Genomic DNA, 19,081 nt, shown 5'->3' on the forward strand with positions numbered 1-19,081 from the left:
CTGTGTGATTTAATGTGTGATCACATGTGTTATGGGGGGAGTTAGGGTGTCCTACTGGTTATAGCACGCTGAACTCTGGATCGAGTGGTCCCGGTTTGAGCCCTGGCCGAGGTTGTTGTGTTGTTCTTGGGCACGGCACTTTAATGGGCCATTTAAAAAAATACCATAATACTCTTTGTTGTCCCTCCAAGAATTTTGCATAAGCATTATTTTCAATTTCTCTTGCGACAGCAAAACAATGCTTATGCAAAATTTTGGAGGGATAACAAAGAGTATTATGGTATTTTTGAAAATGGCCTATTGCATAGTACCTCTCTCCACCCAGACCGTATTTACTGCTGGGGGTAACCCTGCGATGGACTAGCATCTCAACCAGGGGGAGTAGGGGGAGTAGAAGTACTCCTAGTTGTTTCATGGTATGGAAGCCCAGCCGGCCTGATGGGCCACTAGGCTCGTATGCAGACTTTTCTTTACCTTTACATGTGTGATCACACATTTTTTAATGAGTACTGTAGGTTAACAATTAAAAAGATCATTACATTTAGCTATTGCCAAGGCAAAGCACAGCTTTTAAGACACACACACACACCACATATAACTGGGTCAATCCTTGGTATAAAAACCTACCAGTGACTTAAAACAAAGAACAACCAACACAACATGGAACCTCAAAACAATCTATTAGAACAGGAAAATAATTGTTCCAAAACAAAGGAAAAGTTTATAAGTCTTTACACCGAGGTAAACCCCATAATTCTGCATTAATTAGTTTCAATCCCAACCTCAATATTGTCTATCAAAGATATTCTCATATATAGGCATAGCCTATTTAGACTAGGCGCCAACATGCACATTTAATGTTCACAACTTGAAAAAGTATTAGATATATTGTCACCTTTTTTTCTTAAGTTTGCTAGAGTTTATCAGAAGTTTGACCAAGGTTTGTTACCTGAACTTCGTGTTTCAATAGCAACCATTTGCATGCTAACTGATAAGCATGATTACCGGCATCTAGAGATTTCCCGTTTTCATAAGTTTTTTTCAAATCGCTTTAATGTTAACCTCAACATGAAGACAAGGCAAAACATTTAAGCAAAACATCAAAACACTTCTTCGAGCAATCGATCCCACACACAGAAGAGTGCATGGTGAGTAAGGATGGGCCGATACTCGATACCAACTATTCGATACACCGATATTTTGACAATTTAAAAAAATCGATACTTTTGAAAAATATCGCACCTTCGATATGTTTTCGATACTGCACACATGACCTGAGCCTGCGGTCTTCTGGTCAGCACCTGAGGTTTAAAAATGCAATTTTGCTCAAACAAATATTGTAAGTTGTTCTTGTCAATTAATATTTGAATTTTTCTTGCCTTGACTTCACGTCCACACATTGCTGATGCAACAGTGAAGCAAAAAGACCAAAAATCAACATTGAGTGACGTGGCTAACATTTATAATGCCAGGACTGTCCTTTGAGTGCTTAAACAAATCACATGACATACCAATGACGTCAGGACGGAAATGACATCATGATATCGATATATCGAGAAAAATGGCAAATATCGTATCGATATCGTATCGTTTTGAAAAACCTGTATCGGCCCATCCTTAATGGTGAGAAAACTAAAAGGGGTACGTGGTCCAAGTAGGCCTTTCTCGATTATGCTAGTAAAACTGGCATTTAATGCTACTAGAAATTCTCCAATAAAGCCAAAAAATGCTAAAAAAATGCCTGATTTCTTTCAAAAATGCCACTTGAATTCCAAAGAATGCTTTGTTTTATTTCAAACAAAACGTACAAACTCTTACATTATATGCTCATATCAACAACAGGTGATACTGTGGTGGACTCCCGGGGTATCCATTGCAATCGAACAAAATCGAACCAAAAATCAATCGAACCCAATCGAACACCAATCGTTCGATTGGGTTCGGTAATCGAACAAAATCGAACATCTATTTTGCTGTGAGTTCGATTTTCGAACCAATCGAACATAATCGAACACAATCGAACTCAATTGGGTTCGATTTTGTTCGGAATCTCTCTCTTGATAAGTAAATCACGCAGGACAAAATCAACTTTTAATGAATGGCCAAATATAAAAACGTCCAAATATCGAACTGAAGGTCAATGTTTAGTAAAAATATATTTGGTAGAAGAGAACAAAACGACGGTAAAATAACTGAAATGCACTATTGTTTACATTTCTATATTAGAAGGAAGAATATGGTTTCTGCCCTGCGTTTCACCGTTACACTCAAACAGAAGTTGCGCCATTTCATTCACTGCAACACAGGCAGTTGTGTTCAATATGTGAAGAACGCACATTTGGCAAAATTTCTCCCAACCACGTGGCAGACTGGTGTGCCCGTGGCTATTGTGCAGACAATCGTCCTATCCTGGGGTATGGCGAATCGCCAAAAAAGGATTAGGGGAACGGTGCACCGCACAATATGTACGCAGTATAAACAAACAGGAGTTTGGTAATCGAACGTTCGATAGAGTTTGATTGTTGGTTGTTCGGCAATCAAATGTTTGATTGAGTTTGATTATTCACTGTTCTGTAATCGAACGTTCGATTGAGTTCGATTGACAAAATTTTATTGTGAGTTCGATTATGTTCGATTACCAAACCCAATCGAACGATTGGTGTTCGCTTGAGTTCGATTACCGAATGTTCGATTGGATACGCCCGGGTGGACTGTAGTGATCGATCTCTTGCTATACAGTTGTAGATGATGGAACTGGTCTATCTTGCAAGTTCGTGGCCGACGCCATCTTCGCTGATCTTGGCTGAGCAAGAGAAAGAGTTACCCGCTGACCACCCATACCTTTTTTTTCCGTTGGTGTAACACACACAAGTAACACAACGCACAAACAGTCGACTCGAAACAGACAGAAAACAATCAAATTAAGTGATCAAAATTGTGAAACTTTAGGATTATTTATCCTTCTGAGTTCTAAGTGCTGAAATCTGGATCACAGTCATGAAAATTGACAGAAGATGCTAGCAATTCTTTTTCAAGAAAAAAACGAAATAAATGCTCGTTTTCCCCAAAAATGCTGAAAACATGCTAGCATAAATAGAAAGGCCTAGGTCCAAGCCCCTGAAACAAAGTCGGACCCAGTGTTCGCGCGTCAGTCTAAATAATTCAAAAACTTAAACATTCAGTTTGGAACAGTTTTCTTACAGGAGCTATTTTATACAGTAGATTGTTGTTGTTTTGTTTTTCTGGCTATATTGGAGGCATTATGAACGAGTTGTTAGGACACTGGGTTTGAGGTCACGGGACAGTTCCTGTTCTAACCTGAATTTCAATAACTGATAAGAATTATAAAAGATGCGAGGTAAACGTGTAGAATATTGCAAGTGTAATGGGCTTTTATCTGTTGTCTTTCAGAAATACAAGCAAACTAAACTTGTTAAAATGTGTGAAGCCAAACGCATACCAATAATCCCAAAGAAAGATGTAATTGTGACCAGGAACGTAGCACTAGGAAATAACCCAGTGACAGGATATGTGTGTGAAGCCCAGTGGACTAAACCTGATGGCAGTAAGGTTGGTTTCATACACTAATTTACCATTTTCACACAACAGATGAATTATTTGCCAAGACGGATAGCGCATCAGATAATTTGAGGCTCTTTGAATTTCTCTCGTTTCTTATTCACATTTAATGGATAGTCCACGGATTTGTGCTAAGGTTAAAATTCGTGGGTATATCGTTTATCAGATATTTATATTCGATATTTAACAATTATTTCATGAGCGCGCGTTGGCTATAACAATCTCATATCCAACAAGTGCGAGTGGAATAATTATTTTATTATAAACACCCAATATTTGAGCTCCCCAGCTGTTTTCGTTGACACGTATGGGCTACCATTTTTGTGGTCAATGGTATATGAGCTCATATACCATTGCCTGTTAACCAATCAAAACTCAGGAACTACATTACAATTGCTTAAAGTTTTTAATTAATAGACTTATATAGAGAAAGGCCATCTGGTCACCTCGCCACCAGGGAGACTCGACACCAACTAACTCGCCACCAAGTAAAGTTTTCTCTCCACCAACCACCAACAAAGAGATAAACTAGAGTAATGTAGTTGAGGAGAATAAGACGTTCGAACGAATACGATTTAAATCGGCCGACGGATAAGTTTCTGCGCTTGCCTGTAATCAAACGTAATATCTAACAACATTGACTTAGAAATATTTGATATTTTTAGTATAGTAGAACCCCGGTAACTCAAACTCGGATAACTCGAACACCCTGCTCACTCGAACTAACTTCCAATTCCCATGGGTTTAACCCCCACTTTTCATTCATTTCTACTCGGCTAACTCGAACTCGGATAACTCGAAAACCCCGCTAACTCGAACTCCCTTTGGGGAGCAGGGATAGCGCAGTGGTGAGACCGCTCGCTTCCCACCAATGTGGCCCGGGTCCGATTCCTGGACCTGGCGTCATATGTGAGTTGGGTTTGTTGTTGGTTCTCGTCGTTGCTCCTAGGGTTTTTTCCGGCTTCTACGGTTTTCCTCCCTCCACAAAAACCAACACTTCTAAATTCCAACTCGATCAGGAATGCGAGGGCCGCAGGTTTGTTAGTTGCAAGACTGTTACGTGCAACTCTCGTTAAACAAAGTCGATTTATTTTGTTCGCGCCAAAACTGAACATATTGAACAAGTGATCAGCGTGTCACGCAGTGACCTTTGTTATCGCTTTGAACTCGTGTGATTGATGTTTTGTAATTTCAAGTTAACCGTTTTGCCGTCGTTAAATCACGTTGCACCCGTCTCGTCTAAACATATAAATTTATTTAACTAAATTTTGTTTCCCTTGACCAAAATTTGGGTCAAACTTACCCCAATAACTCACATTCCATTTCTTGCAACTCGCCACGGTTGCCCATTGCATGATTAGAGCAACGAACAGATCACGTATTTGACAGCCATTTCCCACTCTTTTCATAAGAATATATGATCTTGTTTAAGTTTCTGACAAGATAAGTTTAAATTGCATTGTACTGTATAATGAAGTGCTGAAAAATCAGTAAACTATCAATTATTAACTTGGCAAATTAAATATTCAATCGACCCTGATAACTCAAAACCCTACTACCTGAACTGTTTTTCTTTTCCCTTTAGAGTTCGTGTCAGAAATGTTATTTATTTTTCTGTTCATCAGTTATTATGTACGGGATTGGTCAAAATGACCGGCAAACCGAACCTTTGTCTGGACAAATTGTTCATCTTGCCCGTTGACCGTCCGTTATTTTGAGCCCTGCACAATAAGACGGATTATCCATGTCTAATGACTCTAGTGTGAAAACATCTATTGTGCACTTGAATGACATTGAAGACTGAAACATGTATTTGTTTGCTCTTTTTTAATTTTTATTTTTGCTTTTCTTATAAGGTTAAAGTGTGTCTTAGATATGAAATAGATAAAGAAGAAGAATTCGTACATGAAGCAGAAATGGCAAATCTACTCAGTCACCAAAACGTCCTTGCTCTCCACGGGGTGGTCATTACCAGTTCGTATTCACCGATGTTGGCAGTAGTAAGTTATTAATTAAGCTACTTAATGACCTTGTCTTCATTCATACTGTAATCTCCATTAGTCCAATTGTTTAACTTAATTATCACATGAAGAGATTGTCATGTGAAATCAGGAGGGATGACTTCAGTCATATTTTGTATACCTGGAACAATTCAAAAAGAAGCACTGTTAAAAGTGGATTTTCTGAAAAAGGTTGCTTGTGTTTATGATTATTTTTGGGATTTTGGATTTATTGATCGATCGATCGATCGATCAATCAGTCGACGAATCGAGAAATCGCCGTATCCTCATTTGTCCCAGTAATTTTACAGAGGTTCTACATTAATATGTAGATTTAAAGCCAAGCCGAAAAGCGGAGCTCCACACATTTTTTCTGGTTCTTAAATTTTGTGAAAATACTCTCATTGAAAATACTGTTATTGAAGTTGTTAAACGTATACTACTCAAGAAAGATCCATCGCCGAAGTAAATCGTCATCTCCAAGATATTGCGCTTTCAAAATCCTGTCATTACCCTAGCTTGAGCCCGCAATACAATGGAAAGATAACTTGGAGTGGTCACCTTAAAAAAAAAAACACATGAACTCGCGATATGGTCATGTGATACTGGTCAGCGGAAACATTGTTTTGACAGCTGTCAATTGACCATAAGATGGATGTCAAATATCAAACATCCAAGCCGACGTTCACGTTCGTAGGGGTATAATAAGATGACATTCTCCTCCCCCTGCTCAGGTTGCATTGTGACTCCCCTCCCCTTCCCCAAGAGTCTGTACGGGAAGGCGTACGCTCACTCGATAACCAAACCTTTTCGACTTCATATGGTTACCAAATTTCCTTACCCATTGTGCTCCGCTGGCTCGCTTTGCGCGCTGGAGCTCTGCTATAGTAGTATTATGGGAGTCGAGAACTCCCAACAAACCCGTTTGGGCTCTCAATCTATGGCCATTCACCTTAAATAAATGCATTGTGCCTGTATTTTTTCTTTATTGTCCAGGTGGTGGAGTTTGCAGAGCATGGACAGGTTATAGAGGTAGAGCAACATCACACTGTAGAAAGACTGTGGAAATATACAATCCAAGCTGCTACTGCTTTGGAACACCTAGATCAGAAGAAAGTCATTCACAGGTCTGTCCAACCATTTAACTGGTTCGTTGTTGCAGACTACCAGGTAAGCTCAGCTTGAGAACTGTTTCGTAGATTTACTATCATAATGCTGTTTACCACCAGTAAACACAACAGCCGGTAAGGTGAGTCAAAATAGAAATGACACACTTAAGGTGGATTTCCACTGACGCGTAAATATTCACGTACGTAAAACGTGCGTAAAAAATGATACGTAGGCAAATTTCCACTGTCGCGTAAAAAGTAATAAATAGCGTTTCTTTTTTACGTGCGTTGAACGTACGTAAATGCCCGCCATCCTGAATTATCAAGTTGGTGAATAGAGTGTGTTATTGGCGGCCATATTGGAGGAGTGAAACAATAAATTGTTTTTCCTTTGAGAAAAAAATCATTAACATTTTTATGCAAATATCTTGTTGTTTGACATACATACATACATACATACATACATACATACATACATACATACATACATACATACATACATTAACTTTATTTTATCTCAGATTTACAGAGTAGCTGGTTAGCTAATATCTCCGAGAAAAAAAAATGTAAAAAATAGCAACCTAGAAAATTATAAAAACAAAAAACACTAAGCGGAAAAATAAAGCATTACAATTAAATTAAAGTTACCTTATATAATACTAATATATAATAAATAAGATCAGTTTATATACAAATTACATAAAATTATAGTTTCGGACGAGGCGCTTAAAATCGTTGAAGGAATTGATTGTTCTGTATGTATCAGGTAGAGAGTTCCATAGTTTACAAGCAAGATAACTGAAAGAATTTAAACCAAAGGAAGAAGAAGACAGCTTAGGGAGGGTTAGAATGTTGCTACCTCTTAAGGAATACGAAACAGAGCGAAAGGAAAACATTTGTTTCAGATATGCAGGATAGTTATCAAGATACAGACATTTAAAAAGAATCAGTACCATGTCTTGCAGGCGTCTATTTCCTGACTCATCCAACATGGCTGCCTTGAAAACAATTTGTACCACACGCTAGTAAAAGAAATGCGTGAATATGTCCAAGAGGCATTTTATAAATACTTCCGAAAGAGACCATCAGGTAAAAAAAAGATTTGAGGTGACCTTCCCGGATTGCCGGTTCAAAGCCTACGTAGCGTGACGCCAGGCGTTTTCTTTCACTACTGCGTTCGTGTAATTTTTGGTTCTGTAGTCAGTTCTATAGATTATTGCTGGAAATGTTCGGGCTTTCTCAATGAGAAGTGCTTCTACATCTGAATGTTTTCCCATGTAAATCGACGGCGATTAAAAACAAAAAGGTTTTCCACATGGCAAGTGGTGTCATGTGACAAAATCCAAAAGTATGATTGGGTAAATCGCTGCGTAACCGCAGTCAGCCGCGGAAAAAGTTGTACTCAGTTCAACTTTTTTGAAAACACTCGCGATTGCTACGTGCGTAAACGTGCGTGTAACGTACGTAAATACCAAGAAAAAAACGTGGCATTGGAAATTGGACAACGTAAATTCGACGCACGTAATCGCGCGCGTTTTACGTCCGTTTACAATTTTTACGTACGTTAACGTGCGTCAGCAAAAACGTGACAGTGGAAATCCACCTTTAAGGACGTTCGCGCTAATTGTTTATGCGCATCCTTACTGCGCACGTAATTTATGTCGCAACGTCACGCACGTCATGCATGAGCGCGCGTGCTGAGAAATCTTTCCAAACACATATTGGGAGGGTAGCCGTTGTGTTAACTTCACTTGCAGTTTGCTCTCTTCTATTTTTTTCGAGATAAAATACCCTTGTGGGATAAATCTCTACCGATTGGCGAAAAAATGAGCCAAATTTGAATGTTAGAAGTTTATTATTTTTTCATTTTCTCTTCCGCGCGCGATCAAATCGGTCACATTTTGCAGCATTTTGCTGTTTTGAACGTTTGCAAATCCAATTGTTTAAGGCAAGGTTTTCTCTAAGGGACTTACAATGTAAAAAGTGAAATATATTTGTTCAATAGACCCACTTAAATAAATTGGGACAAAGGAAGTTGGCCTGCACCCATTCATTTAAAATATTTTGTTACCAGAAGCCGCAGAGGTCGTATCAATTGACGAAGTCAAATTTATCCAAATAAGCGCCTTCCTTGAGATATAATATCTTGAAAACGAATTTGGTGACCCCCCATTATTATTATTATTATTATTATTATTATTATTATTATTATTATTATTATTATTATTATTACAAGTGAAACCGGTAAAAACAATATATAATTATATATTCCATAGAAAACAGGAAAATGTGAAAAGGTTAAAAAAGTAGATTAGTGTGTATCAATCTGCAGCTTACTTTTATAAGTCGCCTCGTGTGACATGTGACAAACTATGTCGCTGCAACAGAATTTTGTCGCTGCGATGTGTCACACGAATTCAAACTGGTTTGCATTTGTGCGACACGTCGCAGCGACAAAATGAGCAATGGCAGCAGCGTGTGTACACGTCTGCGACAAATTGCTGCGACAAGTCGCTGCGACAAAATATGAATTAACTAATGAGTGCGCGTCATGTATTTTCGCCATATTGAATATGGAAAACTAGTTTGCATTCCCACTCTTCCAAATACGCTGTTTGTGCACCAAACAAACACCTTGTTGCAGCGACTTAGTTGTAAGCAGTACAGACGGAGCGACTTGTCGCCGCGACCTGTCACTGCAACTTGTCGCACAGTTTGTCCCGACCTGTACACTATTGAAGACACTTTAGCCTGTGCTAGAGTAAATTTATGGTCATTATTTATATTGAAACAAAGGGATAATTGTAGAATATCCCGCCATTATTCGTCTGGTCCCGTGGTCCTTAGTCCACAGTGAAATTTTGTTGTTAAGTTATATTTCACTCATAACGCAGTCCACAGTCATGCAGTTCATTGATCAAAATTGGATTTTATTATATAAACATCAGTGAAATACCAGGAAATCTTTCGCACGAAAAAATTATATCTTCACACGTGAAAATATCGATTTCGGAACATTTTCTGGCAAGTTTGCCCTGTTTCAATGCTTAATAAGCCAAAGAAAATAAGTTAAAAATAAGTTGAAACATCCTCGTATCTTCCTCGGCAATCTTCAGATATCTTCGGGAATTTTCGGAAAAGTTCGGAAAATGTTCGGAAACATTCGTACGACCTTCGAACAACATTTTGAAAATCTTCGGAAATCTTCGGAAAATCGTCAAGAACATCGTAATTAGTAGGTTTATATAATAAACAGAATATTACATGGTTGCTTGGAGGATATGAAATTTATCTTCTCGTCTTCAAATCAATATCCTACTCGTTCGCTGCGCTCACTCGTGAGATATCGATTTGAACACTCGAAGATAAATTTCATATCTCTGCGCAACCATGTAATATCCTCTATTAACTGTACGCCTGCCACCGCGGTCCACAGTCCCGTAGTGTTTTATTTGAAAATAATACAAAGTCTGCTAATCGCCTGCCACCGGGGCCCGTAGTCCCGTAGTCGATTCTAAGAAATGCTAGTAAATGGTATAATCGCCAGCCACCCCGGTCCGCAGTTCCGTAGTGGATTTAAGAACAGTAGATATCCTGAACACAATATAAAGGCTAACCGCAAGCAACCTAATCACAGTCCATAGTGTACCCAGAATTCTACATGTTAACAATATATAGTGTTGCCCTTACAAATATAGATAGCTAACCATGAACAGGCTAACCAAAGTGCATATTAGGCTAACCGAAATGAATAAGTAGGCCTCTCTAAACACAAAACATTCTGTCCCATGTGTTCACTATGGGACTGCAGACCACGGTGGCAGACAGGAAATGCGTGACTACGGACAGCGGTAGCAGGCAATCTAAACACCAAACTTTTTGTGTCGGACCGTGGACCGTGGACTGCGGTGTCATTAAAATCAGTTCCGCATGAAGTTTTAATATTTGTATGGTTACTGCGGACTGCGGTGGCAGTCATTTCAGTTATGCAAAAAAAAGTGCCGGGGTATTCTACAATCATGCCAAAACAAAATAGTTTTGTCATGAACCCAGAATGGTTTCAAAACTTACATGTAATAAAGTGTCAGTATTCACATGTAGCCTTATTGGGTTCTGGGATGTTCATGTTACATAAATAGCTATAAATGTCACTAAAGTATATTCAGGTTTAAACTGGCAACATGTGGGAAATATCAATCATGTGACAATTTTATTACATTAACACAATGTGTATTTTTGAGTTCATTTTGACTAAGAGGAATGTCATTGCACTCTTCAAGTCACCTGTAAATATAAACAAAACAAACAAAAACTGTTTATTTTGATGAAATTGCTATTTTTCAAGCATGCAGACTGTATATTAAATGGCCTTTTTCAGTGACGGTGTCAAAAAAAACCTGACTGCTTTCATGTTGGGCTAGTGAATTCAATAATTTTTTCCACTTGCTAGATAGCCAAATGACATTTATGGATTTTTATTTTTTGTTGTTGATCTTTCCAGAGAAACATGGGACTTTGGGTAAGCATATAATGGTTTCACCTTGCACAGTCTACCTGGGTCAGGCCGGGAAGAAATCAATTTTCTTTGCACCCTTCCTTTCATTAGTCATAATTTTGCAGAAAAAAATGTCAGTCTTCATTTGAATTTTTTACATTGCTAGCTGTAGTTTAAAATGCTACTGAAGGCCATCCAACAACTGAAAATACATGCCTTAAAAAATGTCAAACAGCTTTTTAATAACGTAGGCAAATGTCTGGTCAAAAAATAGATCTTTTAAAAATGTCTCAGGTAGTAAATGTGTGTAGAGAGGAGGATGGGAATTGCTGAGATTGGCTGAAGAGATCAATAACTACCTGAACTTGTTATAATCCATAGTTTAACTCACCAGTAATTCAGAAAGTCCTCAGTTCTGAATTCTGTAAATCCTGTTTACAAATTAGACATTCTAATAATCCCACAAATTACCTGTATACAACAAAATGCAAAAGAAACGTCAATTTATGTCTGGCAATACAATACACATCATAGAAAGATAGAAATTTAAACTTCAGAAATGGTCTCATTTATTTCTTTGCGGCCGGAAATGACCACATGGTCAATATTTTGACAAACATTTCCTCACGTATAAATAATAAAAGGATGCGATTCTTATTAAATTGAAGTAGCTTAACATTCAGATGACAAATATAAATAACAATTACATGCCTCGACGAACTGAGTGACATTACTATGACAAATCGCCTCAAAATCTACAAGATCTATTTTTTTTTTATCGTCGAGCTCGGCTTTAATTCCAGTGAGCTAAGACCAGCTAAGTTTTAGTACGATTCCATCTTTAGCACTTTTATAAATCTTCACATAAACGCTGAAGACATAAGCTTAAGCCAGTCTTCAAAATGAAATTATAGTACAATGAGAAACGCTTACCTCAAGTGACCAGTCTCTGTTAGAAATGTTTGTGCGAAAAGCTTCCACCGTTTCTCCTCATTCCATATTATTCTCCAGTATTGGGAATACAAATAAAGGATATCGAATACCCTTTGTTTCGGGACTCGTGATCGCGTCAAGAAGAAAGAACATTGACAAAACTATCCTATAGAACTAAAATTGCAAAATCTTTCCACAAGATCGATCGACGCCATTTTGAAAATGCGCCCGCAATACGGACCGCGGGGAATCCGCAAACAGGGGGGGCACAGCTGAAACTCTCCCCAAGCGCCACTCCTTTGTCTGAAAGAAATTACGTTCAACCTCGCCCAAAGCAACTACAATGAAAAGAAACTGATAACGCTATAATAAAGAGCATACACTCAAGCCTTTGGCAAAATTTTCTTTTATTTCAAATGCAAATGGTCGTTGAGTAGGAAGCCAACAAACTTTTCAATTGTATTTTTTACTGCCGTACTTTTTCACGAAAAAGTAATAATGGCTATTTTTAAAAACACTATTTAAAAAACTACAACTTTGCTCAAAAAGATCCTAAGAGAGAGGTTCTAGTAAAGTTTTCAAGCCAATTTAAAAATGTGATCCGTTCTGGTCACGTGGACGATGACGTCATAACAATAGAATTAATTAAAAACTACTTCACATATAAGTATCTACCAACATGTAATTTCTTGTAACCTCGCATTTAATGCAACGCCAGATACGCACTTGTACCCAGACTCCCATTTTTTGAAAATTGTGCATAGCTACCTTAATTTTGATATTTTGTTCGGTACCTGGGCAGTCCGAAATGCCTCACACCAATGTGCTTCAAACTGCAATGACTGCTTTTTTAGTAATAAACTATTTTCGTCACAGTGAGCAAAAACGAACTTCTGAGCAAAGTCACGTGACTAATGACGTCATCTACCTACGACTTATACAAGAAGTAGTTTATGGTAAGAGTTATTTCTATACGACGTACTACTCCTGCTGACTTCAAACTGACCAAGTTATTTGGCATTAACGATTTTTCAGTTGCAAAGGATTTTGGGAAGGTTTTTATTATAATTATATATTGTTTTTATAATTATTATTATTATTATTATTATTATTATTATTATTATTTTATATTTCTGACATAAGTAACTTGTAAACAATTAGTGGTGAAAGTTTAAGAAAAATTATTATAATGTCTAATAAGAGATTAATTGTCCAACGTTTCTTTTTTTCCAAAATGCTGACTTTCCACCGTTTTTTCATCATTTGCACAAAGCCTATAAAACCGGTTTTGTGGAGTTCAAATTTGGTCAGATATTTGTAGTCAGTTCGTGCGTCAATGTACTTTCCCAAGCAACAACAGTAATGGTGCTGATGATAATTTCGTGCAAAGGAACTTTAAAGGGAGGTTCATGAAATATAACTTGCGTTCTTGAAGGGCAAAAGATGTAATCTGAATTTTTTTTTATCGCCAGTTGAAGCTTGGAGGCCTTGCATATTGCCTGCTTGAGAGTCAAGTGTTAGTATGTCATTTTTTTTTATTATTATTTTGTGTATTTTTTTTTATGTTGATGATATCTGTAATCTTGATGCCAGCGCCCAGGCCGGTATGTCTGTTAACCTTTACTATCACTTCTTCTGCCTCAGCTAATTATTTTATGGGATGTTGGTTTTTGTAGCTCGGTGTAGTTATTCTGGGTATAAATAGTAGCCCTATGATAAAGTGAAATGTTACATTAGTGTGGGACAAAGAAAAATTATGATTCCCTGACTGGAATCGAACCCATGGCTTCCCAGATACCGGTTGGACGCTCTAACTAACTGAGCTACGAGAGAGTGTGGTGAGCTGGGTCATTTACTAGGTTGATATGTGACACGCGTCCTGCAACTGCAAGCTCAGCGATGTCGAAATCATGATATGTGTTATAAATGAGAGATGATAGATTGTAGCTCAGTGAATAAAAGATAAAGTGGAATTTTACACGAAATGTTACAACCCTACTGTCATTCACATCTGTGCTTTTGAATAATTTGTACTCGCTGTTATGTGGATTTGTCGAGAGAACCAACAAATATAAGTGTGAAGAAATGTTTATATAATTTAAAACATCAGAAGTCGAGGTGCAAATATTTCTGACTTAAAACTGACTTAAATGACCATATAACAGCGCTACGTAACAGGAAAGAAAGTCCCTTGATTTAACAGTCCAGTGTTTATCTCACATAAGTGTGACTTAAGTAGAAAGTACCCAAGTCAAGTCACTCACTCAATCTTGGTGCATATTTATATGCACCAAGATTGAGTGAGTTAAATTAAAAGGACGCTTCATAGGCGAAAACATATGCCTAATAGACAGCGTAATTAACTACACTGCTACTAAAAATATCCCAGGTCTGTTGCTCTTTCTTGATTTTGAAAAGGCTTTCGACACTTTAGAATGGCCCTTCTTCCAGAAAACTCTCGTATCCTTCGGTTTCGGCCCTTCTATTATTCAATGGTTTAAAACCTTCTATTGTGGCTCGGAAAGTTGTATCTTGAATAACGGCTGGGCAAGTAACCTTTTCCTGTGCGCAGAGGTGTCCGTCAAGGTTGCCCCCTCTCCCCATACCTTTTTATTCTTTCAGCCGAGATTCTTGCAAAAAAAAAAAAAATTAGAAAAGACTCGGACATTAAGGGATTGACAGTTAAAGAAAACGGGATAAAAATAAGTCAATACGCTGATGACACAACTCTCATACTTGACGGTTCAGAAAGGTCTCTCTCTGAAGCTCTTAGAGTCTTGGGTAGCTTTAGCAAAATATCAGGCCTAAGATTAAATAAAAAGAAGACTGAAGCTCTATGGATTGGTTCAAACGTAGGCAAAGAAGAAGTTATTTGTAAGGAACGTAAATTCAACTGGCAAAATTCAAAGGTCAAAGCGCTTGGAGTTTGGTTCTCAATTTCTCCTGAGACTACACTAAACCTTAACCTCTCGGAAAAAGTAGAAAAAATGCGAAATTGCTTAGTAGTCTTGGAGCAAATGTCATAATAAAAGGTCCCGTGGGAATTTTTTGCTGAAAGCAAACCACTAGTCTAGAAATGTTATTTGGGACCTAGTAGACATGAACTTGCTCAGACGGGAATTATGGGGGTTCGAAATTCTGACACCTGAAGACCAGGATGGAAACGAGGCTGGAATATAAAATCCTTTATAACTCGCATGAAAATAGACCGTTACTCACCAAACTTGCCTACAATAGGTGGGTTCATACTAGCTTAGTAAGTAGGCCTTAAGTATACTTGAATCTTACTTCAGATGTGAACGGGTCTAATTTCAACGTAAGTAGCCTACTTTGTATCCGTGACAACGCATCTGTTTCAAAAGAGCCGAAGTATACTTGTAAGTATTTTTCAACCATCCTTACGAGCGAACTTACGCACTATCAAAACAAATTCAGGAAATTGAATGTCAATCAAATGCGTTTTTCGGTGAGATATCAGAAGACGTAAAGACTTTCTCGACACGCACATCATCAAATTTAGCACTGGATTTGTAAACTTAAAACAAATCTACGGCAAACTACAGAACCAGTTTTTGGACGTGAGAAACCCAGGCTTTTCTTTTGCGTTGCGCGTTTTGTTGATTCATTTGGCTGTAAAGGTCTGTAAAACACCGGGAAAACCATCAACATTATATATTCCACAGCGATGGTTTAAAACTTCCTCCAATAACGAGAAAGTCGGATAGGCTTAGTGCAGTAGCAAATCTTGCTGTCGATGAAGGTTTTATGAAATGAAGAAGCCAAACAAGAAAAGAATTTTGACCTTTCGAGGTTGCGTGATGTAAGATAGACGTTAAAATTTTTGGCGCTCTTTCTCAAATTCTTGAATATTTTTCTGTCACCTGAGTCACCTGAAGTATACTTATAACATTAAATGTGAACGCTTATCAGCATAAAGTTACCATATGTGATTTGAAGTATACTTGAGCTCTTTGTATACTTAGGGCCTACTTACTAAGCTAGTATGAACCCACCTAATATGTCATTCTCTGTTCTCAATCGGTTTTTACTGGATTTTTGTTTAAATAGTGGTCACGTGACCTTGTAGCATGGAAACGAGGCTTGAATAGAAAATCCCTTATAACTTGCGTGATCACAGACCGTTACTTACGAAACTTGGCTACAATAATTTTATGTTATATTCTGCTCTCAATTGATTTTTGCTGGATTTTTATTTTTATTTAGTGGTCACGTGACCTTGTAGCATGGAAACGAGGCCGAGATACAACAGTCCTTATGATTTTCATATTTACCGACCGTTTATTACCAAACATGGCTGCATTATCGGTTTTTTGCATTTTTATTTGGAACGTTGCTCACGTGTTATTGAAAGTATGGAAGTGGTGCTGTAAAAAGAATTTCTCTCAGGCAAGTGAGAAAGAAACATCAACGTTTGGACAGACGCCAAACAAAAAGGCTTCTTTCACACATGCTCCTAGGAGACGGCTAGTATTAAAGCTGTTTAAAGTGTTCAGCAATTAATACATTGTGCTAGGTGACATCGTTCAAAATGAAATAACTTAAGATATCTCCTCAGCACTATTTGCTGCTCTTTGCATCTTTACTCAGACTCTTACTCATCGCTGCTTTCGTCATCATCACTTTCATCACTTTCATCCATGTCACTCTGATAAAGGTCGCCATTTTGCTGGTTCTCACATTCACTATCATCAGAACAGCTACACAGGTCTGTACAGAGAAGCCCAGCTCTGCGGCACTGGCATCGATTGGACGAGCATCGCTCCTTTGAGCACCGCACTTGACAAGTTGTATGATAGCCTCGGGGGCTGGTGCCAGAGTTGTCATAACAGGAACCCACTCTCCATTCTCCATTGCCCATCCATAATCACTCGGTGAGGGCAGCACAGGGTTTGGAACAGCATCCTTGTTCCAAACCATCAACTGAAAATGAGCACGCAGTATGGCTTGGTGCAGTGCAGCTTGTGTTGGTGGCAACCTGTCAGACTCTGCTTGCTTCTTTTTAAACAGAGACCACCTCAGCTCTTTGACAGTAGTTAAATCTGTCTTTGGTACGTAGATTTGACACACAAACTTTTCAATTCCACTCTTGATTTCGACGTCTGGCTGTTCCTCTCGACCAAGATTACCAAGGGAGCTCAGAATGGAATCAGAATGGAACCTGAAAAAATCCTTCATCTTTTCTGGTGCTGTAACAAAATACAACTCTTTTGGAAACACGTTTTCGCTTTTCTCCAACAATGTAATATTTTATCCCAAAACTGCGTTCCCAGTGAATCTGCAGTGCTGGGACTGAGGCCGGAAACATCAAAGAACGGCAATATAATTGACCTAATTTTCCTTGTTGCTAGATTTTACATTTGGCTTTGCAGAAGTAAGAAAAAAATCCCAGTTGTAGAAAGTTTTATATCTTTCTTAAAATTCTATAAGAAAGAATTAGAATCTTTCCATATTAGCTAGCTCTCATCTGATTTTCTTTCAATATAAAATTATATATATAAGTATACATATATACTTATATAACTAACTGCAGACAGTACTGTTTCGGCCTTCTGGGCCTCACCAGTGCTGATGCTAGGATGGAGGTTAAGCTGTATAGCCACCCCAAATGATCCCACACTTGTGGTATCACCTAAGCCATGCCAGAGTGCTCAAACTAGTAAAAACTATGTAGGTGGTCTCTTTTTCTTTTCATTATCTCCTATTACCCTCTTCCCATCACGAACATTTCCAACTCATCCATAATTTCATAGCTACGATTCAGCGGAGATCTTTTATCTCTTCTTCATACTCTGTTGAGTAGATTAGGTCATATCTTATCTTTTCATTGCAATTTCTCCCCCCCCCCTCCCCCCTTTTTTCGCATGTAAGCTTTACGTGTCGCTCAAATATTTAACTAATTAAATGCTTTATTGTTTACAAGTGTTATGTAATTTAAGGAAAACAGTGTAATAAGTGACATATTACAAGTGTAAATTGTATATATAATAAGCCAAACATCACATGTAACTGAGTAGTATGTACATGTAGTAAGAACTGTCGTTAGTGTATTAGTAGTGTAAGTGTAGTGTACTTGTTATTGTAAGCAGTGTGCTTTTTTCATTCAATAAAAAAAAAGATTGAGTGAGTGACTTGACTTGGGTACTTTCTACTTAAGTCACACTTATGTGACATAAACACTGGACTGTTAAATCAAGGTACTTTCTTTCCTGTTACGTAGCGCTGTTATATGAGCATTTAAGTAAGTTTTAAGTCAGAAATATTTGCACCTCGACTTCTGATGTTTTAAATTATATAAACATTTCTTCACACTTATATTTGTTGGTTCTCTCAACAAATCCACATAATAGCGAGTACAAATTAATTTCCTAGTTTACGTTGTTTTCGGCTTTGCCGTCGTGATTTCCGAATAGTATTTCTTTGGGGTACCCCAGAGGACGTTTTGTAGTGGAACACATTGGCTTTCAAGGAGAGGGCATAGGCAGTAATTTTGACCAATTCCATCGAATGTTGCATACATTATCCAAGTAGGTGGTACAGATCATGTTAAATCGGCAAATATACGACCTAATTTGATATTTCAGCTAGTTTAAAAGAACAACGACACGAACTGATTGCACTCAAATTAGGCCAGACTATAGTTCGTAGACTGTTCTTTCGAGGTCCGAGATCTATGAACGCGAATTTAGAAAAAAAATGTTTTCGGCTACATTCCAGTGCCGGTACCAGATTCTTCGATGTCAAAGTTGCATGCCTTGTGTAAATATTTGTATTCTGTAGACGAGTCAAAAACTTAAGCTCCTACAATTGCTCTCACGCGCCTCAAATCGCTAAGAAAACGGCATTAAAACAAACCTAAACAATACGAAAAATTAATATTTCTTCATCATTTTATTACAAATACAAGTCGTAAAAGCCTATTTTAGAAAGCTCAAATAATTACAATA

The 19,081-nt window shown here is 37.9% G+C and overlaps 1 protein-coding gene and 1 long non-coding RNA gene across 3 annotated transcripts in view; one reads left to right on the forward strand and one right to left on the reverse strand.

Moving 5' to 3' along the window:
* The window catches only part of LOC144655583 (uncharacterized), a 39,795-nt gene that overhangs the window by 7,303 nt on the left and 13,411 nt on the right, over positions 1-19,081 (forward strand). The window contains exons 4-7 of one of the 2 annotated variants that reach the window (XM_078515866.1): positions 3,412-3,570; positions 5,436-5,579; positions 6,576-6,749; positions 13,589-13,632. In XM_078515866.1, the coding sequence (XP_078371992.1) occupies positions 3,412-3,570; positions 5,436-5,579; positions 6,576-6,749; positions 13,589-13,632 (521 nt within the window). The remainder of the gene's footprint in view (positions 1-3,411; positions 3,571-5,435; positions 5,580-6,575; positions 6,750-13,588; positions 13,633-19,081) is intronic. The other variant, XM_078515867.1, reaches the window with a different exon arrangement.
* On the reverse strand, positions 10,875-12,449 carry LOC144655600 (uncharacterized). Its single transcript, XR_013571151.1, has 3 exons — positions 12,117-12,449; positions 11,575-11,654; positions 10,875-10,972 (listed from the first exon to the last, which is right to left on the reverse strand). It is a non-coding gene; the product is annotated as an uncharacterized LOC144655600 (long non-coding RNA).

The sequence above is a fragment of the Oculina patagonica genome, chromosome 5 (assembly GCF_052425735.1).
Source record: "Oculina patagonica isolate OP01 chromosome 5, crgOcupat, whole genome shotgun sequence".
Lineage (NCBI taxonomy): Eukaryota > Metazoa > Cnidaria > Anthozoa > Scleractinia > Oculinidae > Oculina > Oculina patagonica.